The sequence below is a fragment of the Budorcas taxicolor genome, chromosome 22, assembly GCF_023091745.1.
Source record: "Budorcas taxicolor isolate Tak-1 chromosome 22, Takin1.1, whole genome shotgun sequence".
Lineage (NCBI taxonomy): Eukaryota > Metazoa > Chordata > Mammalia > Artiodactyla > Bovidae > Budorcas > Budorcas taxicolor.
In genome coordinates this window covers 46,823,701-46,835,704 of record NC_068931.1, presented here as the reverse complement: position 1 = coordinate 46,835,704, position 12,004 = coordinate 46,823,701, and the positions used below count along the sequence as shown (strand labels likewise).

At 47.4% G+C, this 12,004-nt stretch overlaps 1 protein-coding gene across 1 annotated transcript in view; it reads left to right on the top strand.

Annotated features, from left to right (window-relative positions):
* LOXHD1 (lipoxygenase homology PLAT domains 1) overlaps positions 1-12,004 on the top strand; it is a 197,862-nt gene that overhangs the window by 116,098 nt on the left and 69,760 nt on the right. Inside the window, exons 22-26 of the mRNA XM_052660502.1 lie at positions 3,809-3,975; positions 4,927-5,031; positions 8,743-8,871; positions 9,879-10,043; positions 11,229-11,410. Of these exons, the coding sequence (XP_052516462.1) occupies positions 3,809-3,975; positions 4,927-5,031; positions 8,743-8,871; positions 9,879-10,043; positions 11,229-11,410 (748 nt within the window). The remainder of the gene's footprint in view (positions 1-3,808; positions 3,976-4,926; positions 5,032-8,742; positions 8,872-9,878; positions 10,044-11,228; positions 11,411-12,004) is intronic.

The following is a 12,004-nucleotide window of genomic DNA, read 5'->3' as shown; positions in this document are numbered from 1 at the left end:
ATATGTTGAGAATCACTGTGATCTCTCAGACATCCAGGCTGGTGGAGGCTTTTCCTCAGTGTGTTTCCATGCTCTTCCTTACAGTGGGAGGAGATGTGACCAATTGTGCACTGGGTCCTAAAGACCACTTACAGCCCAGAGATTCCAAGTACATTAGTAAACACTTAAAAATTCAAAGTCCTCCTCACCTCTAAAGCTATGAATCTCTGATGTTTTCATTTCTGAATACATAACAGAAATGGGTGGACATTTGGGAGTGTGTTGTCTTGAATCAGGGCGTCTTTGTTAAGTCCTTCTCTCTGCTGCTTCCTTGCCCCCTTCCTTGTTGACTAAATGAGGTTTGCCACATCTTCCTTCATCCTCTAATACTTTAGCTATTTTTTAATATAGATCTGCAATAAAATCAAATCACTCAACTTCAGAGAGGAAGAAAGCAAATGCCACAGAAGTTAGGAATGTATTTAGTGTTCTGAGCTCTGTCCACATTCGATCAGATAGGCTTTTTCCACTTCTGGTTTGAGCCCTAAGACATAGATTCCTGTTTTGATTGATCTCATAAGACCCTGAATTGTGAAAGACAGATATTATTCTTGAATTCCATTACAAGTGGCAAATATGTTGGGTGGGCTTTCCAGCGAGGGTTGATCAAAAAGTTTGAATTCTTTTCCTCCGTAAGTTTCACCTAACAGGAAGATATTCTCCAAAACCCCTCACTCCTCCAGGATTTGGGGCGGGGGGGCGATGTGAGGTTCACAGAATGTTGAGACAGAAAACACCTGACAGATGATTTCACCCAGCCTTAATGTGATGAAACTTGGGGTGCAGGGGCCATGCAGCATGTTAGGGGAAGACCAGAGGCGCAAACCCAGAGTCCCTGAGCCCCAGACCCACTCTGCTGTCACTGCGCTCTTCCGGTAACACCAGTGGGCATATCTGATGAGCTTCAGCCTTTACGCACAAAATGGGAAAGGCCATGCATTAAATACATTTTACAGGTTTCAGTGTGCAATCTGCTCATTCCAGTTTTACTTTCAAGTGAAACTCAACCTTTTAGGGGCCTCGAGCTTTGCTTCCACACTCAGTTTAAACCTCCTGTCGACCCCAGCTCTGCCTATTCCTTCCATTGCCCTGGCTGGAGTGGTGGGCACCCGGCCACAACACCTGCACGCCTCTCTTCTCCTTCGCTCCCGAAAAACAGCCACCTAGTGCCCTCCCCAGTCCCCCTGGAGCAGGATTTATTCCTCCTGTGGGAGGAAGGGGAGGACACTGGCCCAGAGGTCCAGGCCTCCGCTAGACCTCCTGTGGGTGCTTGTTGACATCTTTGGGGGTGGAGGCTAAATGGCCGGCACTCAGGCCCGTCCGACCTCTGGCTCCGGCTCTCCCCCCAGGGAGCGGGATCCGGAGGCTCGGGCCGCGATGCTGCTGCAGTGGGCGTGCTGAGCACCTCTAACCTCCCCTCAAAGACAGCAGGGGTGATGTGCCCAGAAGACAGGCGCTGATGCCTTGCGCATGCGCTCTTCGCGGGTGTGGGAGGGCTTGCGCCCGCCCCTTGCTGTCTTGCTGACTGTTCTGTCTCCTAGGATAAGTCTCTCCAGCTCCTTATGCCTCTGTCTCCTGTCTCTGTCCTCCTCCAGCCTCCCACACTCTCATTACTCCTCCGCGGCCCCAACCCCACTCTGTTCTTTCTGTCTCTCTCCTTTAATTGGCCATAATTTAGAACTAAAGCCTATTATTCATAAATTATTTGGTTGAAGAAAAATTTAACTTTTCCATTCATACATTTAAAAGGCTGAAAGTGGAACAATATGCATTTTTCACTTAAACACTAATTTCAAAGCAATCTAGTTTGTCTCTCTCAAGGCTGAGCTTCTCCCACCCTTTAAATCTATATCCCTTGATGCGTAGCTATGGGAGGGCTTCCCTGATAGCTCAGTTGGTAAAGAATCCGCCTGCAATGCAGGAGACCCCCCGTTCGATTCCTGAGTGGGGAAGATCCGCTGGAGAAGGGATAGGCTACCCATTCCAGTATTCTTGGGCTTCCCTGGTGGCTCAGCTGGTGAAGAATCTGCCTGCAATGGGGGAGATCTGGGTTTGATCCCTGGGTTGGGAATATCCCCTGGAGAAAAGAATGGCTACCCACTCCAGTATTCTGGCCTGGAGAATTCCATCGACTGTTTAGTCCATGGGGTTGCAAAGAGCTGGACATGACTGAGTGACTTTCACTCTCACTTTTGAAGCACAGTTGCACCTTCACGCCACTGGCCCTGCTCCTCTCACACGCTGATGGGAGGCAGTAAGGCCTGTGGGAGGGTGTGGGGCTCAGAAAGGGATGAGACCCCCAGTCTACACTGTTCCCAGCCTCTCCAGACTTTGATTCGTCTCTGAATGCATCTTATGCACCTGGACAGTGGTAGGGATGGGGTGCAGCAGCCCCAACTTAGAGATGGTCTGTCCCCAAACCCTCTGAGTTGTTCTGCGAGCCCAGGGGCCCAATGGTGAACTGTCCATCCTACAGCCTCCAGAAATCCCAGGCTTGGGCTGAAGACAAAGAAAGGAAGTATCACCATCACCATTGTCATCATCATTACTATCAAAGTATTAGTGAATTTTTAACTAAGAATGTACCAACAGCCAGGCAATTTAAGCACTTAAAAATGTTTAACTCATGTAATTCTCACCACTGCCTTTGAAATAGGCAACATGATCCTCATTCTATAGAGGGCTGCCAGATAAAATGTAGAATGGCCACTTAAATTTGAAAGTCAGATAAGTAAAAGAATAATATTTTAGTATAAGTGTGTCCCAAATATTATTCCTTGCTCATCTAAAATTCCAATTTAACTGGGAGTCCTGTGATTCTGCAGGCTAAATCTGGCAACTCTCACAGAAAGAGTTGTAAAGAAACTTGTTCAGTCTCATGAGACGGTAGGTGGCAGAGCCAGGATTCAAACCCAGTCTGACTCTAGAGGCGAGTCCTTAGTCCCCACTCTCTGCTGCTTCTCCCAGCCCTTGTCCTGCCTTCCCTTCCATCCCAGCTCCTCCCTTGCACTGGGTTCAGCCTCTCCACTGAGGAGTTTAACTTGGACCTCCCTTCCCTGGATGGTGTCCGCTGTCTGCTGTGCCAGCTCCTTAAAGGTCATATTCTTTGAATCTTTCAGAAGCTTAAGTGGGTCATTCCATTACAATCCTTTAGGTATGAAGCACCTCCTGTGTACAGTATTCTCTGCCAAAGTAGCTCTGGCTAATAGATTGATTCTAGAAAAGGCCAGAACAATCCCCAGAAACCCCTTTTTCTACAGATTCCTCCTAAGTGACCCTGATTCCAAGCACTGTTAACACAGCCTTTTTCCATGTGGTGTATGGAAACCACATCCCATGTTTGTCATCTACTCCAGGCAAGCATTGACTTCCAGGCAAACTGGATTCCTTTGTAGTTCAGTTGGTAAAGAATCTGTCTGCAAAGCAGGAGAGCTGAGTTTGATCCCTGGGTTGGGAAGATCCCCTCTAGTAGGAAATGGCAACCCACTCCGGCATTCTTGCCTGGGAAAACCCATAGACAGAGGAGCCAGGCAGGCTACAGTCCATGGGGTCACAAGAGTCGGACACGACTTAGCGGCTAAACCACCACCAGGCAAGCAACTAGTGGGGTGATTCCTAGGTAGGATGGGAGGGCAGTGCTGGGGTGTGGGGGCAGACAGGGGAGCATTTGGGCCCCATGAGGGCCTCTTGTGTCTCAGCCATGACTGCTCTTTCATGAGACCTTCTCAAAGAGACATTCCCAAACTTTCCCTATTCCCCTCCCGCACAGGTACTACTTCCCGTGCCAACGCTGGCTGGCTGTGGAGGAGGACGATGGCCAGCTGTCCAGGGAGCTGTTGCCAGTGGACGAATCCTATGTGCTGCCACCAAGCGCGGAGGAGGGCGGGGGAGGTGGTGACAGCACCCCCCTCGACAACCTGGCCCTGGAGCAGAAAGGTTTCCTAAACTAGAGCTGATTTCTTCCCTCCAGCACCCCTCCCCTCTGTCTTTCCCCAGCTAGGTCCCCATCTTCCTCTCCACTGTGGACTCCAGGCACTTCCTTCTCTGGGAATCTATCTGAGCTGCCCTCTCACTCTTCTGTGGCAAGAATGGGAAGGTGACAGGGGCGTGTTCTCACATGTCTAGCATATAGCTGGCTGTAAAGTGCATGGCTTAGCATGGAGTTATTATCAGGAATGGAATGGAATAGAACAGAATAGTTACAGCTGGTTTTGACTTAGACTTCCCTGGTGGCTCAGATGGTAAAGCGTCTGTCTACAATGTGGGGGACCTGGGTTCTATCCCTGAGTTGGGAAGATCCCCTGGAGAAGGAAATGGCAATCTACTCCAGTACTCTTGCCTGGAAAATCCCATGGACAGAGGAGCCTGGTAGGCTACAGTCCATGGGATCGCAAAGAGTCAGACACGACTGAGCGACTTTCCTTTCCTTTGACTTAGTCTTGCGTCCTCCCCTCCCGGCTCATTATAGACTCCCAATACGAATATTTTTGTCAAGGGGAATTATGAACTTTCAAGACTGCTAGGATGCTTGTGCTCCCTTCCTTGAAACTCGCATCCTTAAAACTTCCCAACCTGGAGGAGTCAGACCAGGGTTCCTGGCTGATGACTCTTTGAACCCCACAGTCACTCCAAGTCTTCCTTAAGCATCCTACAACTTTACTGATTGAGGGTTTCCTGTGTGAGCTGGAAGTAGGGGTGGGGAGTCTCATCTCTGCCTTCTGGAAGTTTCCAGACTAAAGGCAACTACAGAACAACACATACGGCAAGGAAAGTGACTCCTAGAAACAGTCAACCTAAGCAGAGAAATGTGCTCAATATGCTATCTCCCTCCTCCCTTCACGGGACGTGCAATCTACCACTCACTTCTCCACACTCTTCTCCTGGCAGATAAATCTACCACATTTTCAGTGACCATAAAGACTGGGGACAAGAAGAATGCTGGCACCGATGCCAATGTCTTCATCACACTCTTTGGCACTCAAGATGACACTGGTAAGAGAGCAATGCAAGGCCACATTCACCCGTGTTCCTCTCGAGGGAGACTGGAAGAGACAGTGGAACTTTCCAGAGATATCCTGGTCATGTCTCTCACTTTCTTTTTTAAGTCATTTAAGAAATTTTCGTTACTGTTTTATTGTATTGTGGGAAGAACACTTAACATGCAATCTGCTTTCCTACCAAATTTTAAACGTGCAAACATTATTGTTGACTGTTGGCTCACGGTGTACAACAGGTCTCTAGAGGTGGTCCATCTTACTAAACTGAAACTTTATGCCTGATGGTTCAGCTCAGTTCAGTTCAGTCCAGTTGCTCAGTCGTGTCCCACTCTTTGCGACCCCATGAATCGCAGCACGCCAGGCCTCCCTGTCCAAATAACTCCCTATTTCCTCCTACGCCTTGCTCCTGGTAACCACCAATCCAGTCTTTGATTTTATGAATTTGACCTTGATATCTCATTTCAGTGGAGTCATGCTGTATTAGTCTTTCTGTGCCTGGCTTATCTCACTTAGCATAATATCCTCAAGAACCATCCACATTGTTGCATATCGAAGAATCTCCATTTACAAGGCTGAGTAATATTCCATTGTATGTATATACCGTATCTTCTTTATCCATTCATCTGTCAATGGACAGTTAGGATTTTTATCCCATGTCTTAGCTATTGTGAATAGTGCTGCAGCAAACATAGGCATGCTACTATCTTTTCAAGGACCTGATTTCATTCTTTTGGATATATACCCAGAAGTGAGATGGCAGGTTCTTATGGTAGTTATATTTTCAACTTTTTGAGGAACTTTCATACCATTTTCCAGAGCAACTACATCATTTTGGACTTCCACCCACTGTGTGTAAGGATTCCAATTTCTCTACATCCTCACCAACACTTGTTGTCTTTTGTTTTTTTTGATAGTAACCTCCTGACAGGTATGAGATGGTATCTCACTGTAGTTTTGGTTTACATTTCCCTCATAATTAGTGACAATGAATTAGTGACTTTTTCCATATATTATTGGCCATTTTTATGTCTTCTCTGGAGAAAACTCTACTTAAGTCTTTAGCCCACTTTTAATTGGGTTATTAGATTTTCTTTATTATTGAGTCGTATATTTCTTTATATATGTTGAGGATTAACCCCTTATAGGTAAATTAGTTGAAAACATGTTTTCCATTCTACAGAATTCAGTTTCTTTTGCTGTGCTTTTAGTTTAACGTAATCCCACTTGTTAATTTTTGTTTTTGTTGCCTGTGTTTTGGGTGTCATATTCATGAACTCATTACCAAGACCAGTGTATCGAGTGTTTTCCTTACGTTCTTTTTTTCTAGGCATTTTATAGTTTCAGGTCTTACATTTAAATTTGCAATTCATTTTGAGCTGATTTTTGTGTATGATGTGAGAGAAGGGTCCAAATGAATTATTTTGCCTGTAGACATCCATTTTCCCGGCACCATTTATTGGAGAGGTTTTCCTGTCCCTATTTTGTACATTTGCGTGCCTCTGACTCTTGAAAGGTTACATGTGACTGACCTCAAGAGAGAAAGGCAATTCCTTGTTCTTTTAAATGTTCTTTTAAAATTCTTTTTAAATCCTTCTAAGTCCTCTCTCGGCCCTCGTTGCTGCCTCTACACCCTACAAGTGTTTGGAAGCTGTGAGAATCATCTTCCCCTCAGCATCCTCTCCCCAGGTGATAGCGCCCAAGTCTCTGTTCAGCCTTCCTGAAAGGTGTTTTTTATTTTGTTTTGTTTAACAATTTTCTGCGCCCTTCTTTGAGGCATCACTGTGGGGGCCTTTCAAAACTATGGTGAAGGAGCTCCTCAGTCCACACAGTGAGAGGTCTCTGCCCTGTGTCTTTTGCCAGCCTTTCCCTTCTATTCTAAACACAGAGGTAGCTGTAACTCTGTCTCAGTAACGACCTGGGGAGTGGTGGCTCTTCCCAACCTCCAGTAAGATTCAGCCAGTGGGTTCCATGGTACTCTTGATATGAGAGGCTCAGGGAATCTTGGAGTCATTCTGGAGCCTCTATCAAGGCCATCACAGAAGGTGGCATATGCGCTGGAGTCAGCTGTCCACGCGGGCCACCTGTCCAACCACTTTGAGCTCAGAGGAACCAGTTCCTCACATACGTAGTCATCACATGTTTTCTCATTACTCCTAAAGCTCTATTCTAAGCATTGCTGAAGAATGAAGGGGTGAAACCTGACTTTGTAATCGCCAACTTTGAGATGCTCATATTCTAAATCAGTCTTGTGTACTTGAGCGTGACTAATTGGTTTAAATTTCTCCTATACCACTTAAAGAGTCGGACATGACTGAACGACTTCACCCTTCATACCACTTACTAGCTGTGTGACCTTGGGAAAGGGGCTTAACCTCTCTTTGCTTTAGTTTCCTCCATTTGTAGCATATTCTGATAGCACAGTTGGTAAACAATCTGCCTGTTAGTGCAGGAGGCATAAGAGACAAGGGCTTGATCCCTGGGTTGGGAAGATTCCCTGGAATAGGAAACGGCAATCCAACACAGAATTCTTGCCTGGAAAATTTCATGGACAAAGGAGCCTGGTGGGGTATAGTCCATGGGGGTCACAAAGAGTTAATATGACTGAGCACACACACGCACTTTTGTAAAGTGGAGATTAAACTAGTAGATATCTCATAGAGTTGTGGATTTATTGAAATTGAATGTGTAAAATATTTGAGACAAAATGACAATAAAGCATTTATTATTAATATTATTATCATTTAATAGGGTAAATAATGCAAATATAATGAGTGAATCAGCTTGAAACTTACAAATGTATGTCATTGCAATAGTTACTGAACCATAGTCAATGAAATTGAGGGGGCCTAACAGAGTGCTTTTATTTGCCAAGGGATTTCTATGTGTTTGGCACATTCTTCAACACTCAACAGTCATCATCTTATTAAATAGTCACAACTCTTCTATGGGAAAGGCACCAAAGCCACCCCTTTCGACATTTGAGGGAACCAGATCTCAGAGAATTAAGTAATTTGCCCAAGGCCACCCAGACAATAACCAAGGTCTGTCTGACTCTGCACTTAAATCATCTGCAGTAAGTCTATGATTATCAGAAGACTTCCTACATGAGGCAGGACTTACAAGGATAAGGAGACGTGAAGAATGAGACAGGAGGGGATGGTGATGACCCTGGGACTACCTTAAATTTCAGATCGACACCACATTCAGAGCCCTAGGACAGAGCATGTATGTGAGGTGGCTGGTGAGGGGTGCTGGAATCCAATCCTGCTTCTGTCATCCAGAGAAGAGTCTCCAGAGAATTGCCACATGCCCCATTCTGCAGGGGAGCCCCTGTTTCCTCACTCCAGGGAATATGCAAGAGTGGCTCCCTCCCCACGTGGAGAAACCTGAAGGGTGTGCCTTAGGGCCCCACCACTTTCTCCCGGGTGATCTTGGATAAAGTCCTTAATTTGTGTGTGTGTCTCCTTTTCTTTAGCAAAGCAGGAAATAAAAATATGTATGTCAAAGAGTTATTGCAAAGCTCCATACAAGGACATACACACACACATTCGAAATACCAAAAATGCCCCACGGATAGTAACTGTATAGTCTAAATTTGATAGAAGTTCAGAAATTTGCTCATTAGAAGGAGAGACTAAGAGGGGTAATCAGACTAGGTTTGAAGGCCTCAGGCCTAGCCAGTCATGTTGGGGTCATTTGGTTGCAGGAATGACTCTCCTGAAATCCTCCAAGACCAACAGTGACAAGTTTGAGAGGGATAGCATTGAAATCTTCACAGTGGAGACCCTGGACCTGGGAGATCTGTGGAAAGTCAGAATCGGTCATGACAACACAGGTCTGGCTTCCCTCCCTTCTGTTCCTGGCTGAGAACGTGAGGACCATGGGCAGGTCCCCATGGGTGACTAGGAAAGAATCTAGGGTAGGCTTGGATGTCATCTGCTTTCCAAAATGACACAGCTTCCTCAGTCCCTCCATGGCGGCACACAGAGATTCTGGTCTAATTGATCAGGGTAGGGCCCAGACACCAGTGATTTTGAAAGCTTTCTCCCCAAACCCCACAGCCAGAAATTTCGGTGTGCAGCCAGTCTTTGATTCAGTAGGTCTGGGATGGGACCCAAGAGATTTTATATCTCACAGGTGATGCTGAGGCTGTTGTTCTGGGGGCTCCACTTAGAACCACGGATGGAGCCAGTTGTTCCCAGAACTCCCTAATACTGTGCCCAAGTTCTTTCTCTCTCAGTAAAGCAGGACTCATTTTTTTTTTTTTTTTTTTTTGGTCTTCAAACCATATCTCGTGAGCCTGAGGAAGGAGGCCTTTCTCCTTGCCTCTGGGACTGAGGGACAAGGTCTCTGCCTGGCTTCCATTTCCTTCTTTAAACCTGAGCACTCATTTTCCCAGGGAGGAGCATAGGTCCTTCACTGGTTTCCCTTCCCTGCATGAATCATAAACTGAGGCCAGGGAGCCCAGCATGTCACTCTGCCACTGGATGAAAGTATGGCGCCCTTGTTAATACAGGCTCTCTCTGGCATCTGGGTTCTCTTTTTGGAATACCTTCCACCCTGGACGGTTCTTTGCTTTCCTCCCCTCAGACTCTGCCTCCTGTCATCTCTTCTCCATATCCCTTCCCTCCTGCTCATTTCACTGACAGCAGCCCAGAGTAGGATCCGGTAGGGTACACAGGAATCAGTCCACACTGCTGTAAGCAGAAGGAATGATGAGTCCATGGTGGAGCCATAGGCACCAGCCTTTGACTAGGGAGGGATGCTTGGAGTCCTGAAGTTGTGCACAGAAAGCCATCTGTGTAGAGGTCCTTGAGGGGTTCTGTGTCTCCTTTCCTCTAGGCAAGGCTCCAGGCTGGTTTGTAGACTGGGTAGAGGTGGACGCCCCATCCCTTGGAAAGTGCATGACGTTCCCCTGTGGCCGCTGGTTGGCCAAGAATGAAGATGATGGCACCATCGTCAGGGACCTTTTCCACGCCGAGCTTCAGACAAGGCGGTACACACCATGTAGGAATCCTGCGGGGCAAGCCTGGGCTTTCTCCTAGACCTCCTCATCCACCCACCAACTCCCAGTACCTCATCCAGGGTTGACCCTTGGCCAGGCCCACCTTGGGAATTCCCCGGGCCCTGTGCTGGCTGTGGACAGAGCTCTAGACCCACGGAAAGGAAATACGGGATGTATTTCTACTCCAAACGAGCTGATGACATCAGGCAAAGAGCTTGACTTCTCTGGAGCTCAGTTTCCTTGTCTGCAAAATAGAGATAATAGTGTAGGGTGGTTGTAAGACTCAAAAAGGAGAAAAGATAAGGTCTAACATTTGTTGTTGTTGTTGCTGCTCAGTCGTGTCCGACTCTTTGCAACCCCATGGACTGTAGCCTGCCAGTCTCCTCTGTCCGTGGGATTTCCCAGGCAAAAGTACTGGACTGGGTTGCCATTTCCTTCTGCAAAGTCTAACAGTGAAGGGTCATTATCAACCCCTTAATCAGTCCTCACTCCAGTCATTAACACACCAAAGAAATCACTGTTGTAAGATTTTATCTTGATTGGGGGGAAAAAAGAACTTGAAAAGAAGCTAAATGGAATTCCTTTACCAGCTAAAGAAAAGGAGAAAGTGGAACAATTAGGTGAATTTTTGACACATCGATTCCTCTATCAGCATCTGAAAGTCTGTATTGCCGGGGAGGGGCAGGGCAGTATGGAGCCAGTGAATGAGTAGTAGAAGGGGTGAGAAGAGAAGAGAAAGGACTCTCACCACTGTAGACTGGCCGATCTGATTGGTGGTTGTCCCCTGAAACAATGCGCCTGTGTATAGGATGTCTGCAGCCAAGGACTGCATTGAGGATGCTGTAACAAATGAGGAAACCAAGGCTCCTAGGTGACTTGCACAGGTCACACAGTCAGGCTAGATAGAGCCTGTGCTTTCACCCAGTCTGTTGTACTAGCTTGGTAATGGGAGAGCCATGGAGACCCTAGTCTGAGGTGACAGGGGTTTTCGATGGGCACAAGGCATGTCGGCATACCTCCCTCCACCCTGGGTTGCTAGGCAACCACATGAAGGTTCAGGCCCCTGGGTAGCAGCTCCCAGTTAAGGGACAGATCCAGAGCGGTGGTGCTGAAGAAGAGCTTGACCTGCCTGCATTCGTTTCCTATTTTCACCTCCCCTCTGACTTTGCCCTCTGTCCCCTCCCCAGTTGTCCCTTACGAGATCACCCTCTACACCAGTGATGTCTTTGCCGCTGGGACAGACGCCAACATTTTCATCGTCATCTATGGCTGCGATGCTGTGTGCACCCAGCAGAAGTACCTGTGCACCAACAAGAGGGAGCAGAAGCTGTTCTTCGAGAGGAAGTCCGCCTCCCGCTTCATAATGGAGGTACCGGCATCAGGCAGGCTGCCAGCGGAGTCAGGACAGGGGTGTGGGCTGGACCAGAAGGCAAGGAGGAGGAGCCTTTGTCCAGAGTCTGACATGTGCCTTTCATCTGATGGGCTGTTGTGAGTGAGGGAGATGGTTCTCACTGGAACCATCATTCTCACTAGAACCTCATTGCATGAGGTTCATCCAATCTCTCTGAGCTTCAGTGCATCTGAGGAGCCAGGACAGTGACCTTCCCTCTCCAGGACCAGTGTCTGAGTCAAAGGTGACAATGAGTGTTTAAGGAAACTAGAGGCACTATTCCACTGGGGCCATCTCCAGTTCTACCAACAGCAGAGCCGTGGAGAGAGCTGGCTCCCAGACTTCCTCATCACATTATTGTCTCCTGCTTATCTGTCAAGCTATGGCCGATACAAAAGGGCATCCCATGTATTCCTCAGTTCCCCCTGGGCTCTGGCCTGAGAGTTTTGCTGTTCGATGCTTATTGCAGGTGTATGTCACCGCATCCACACCTGGGTATTCTGTACACCCATCCCGTGCCTCCTTGTGTGCTCCACTCCGTGCCAGGCGGGGTGGGAGGGACAAGGGAAGGAG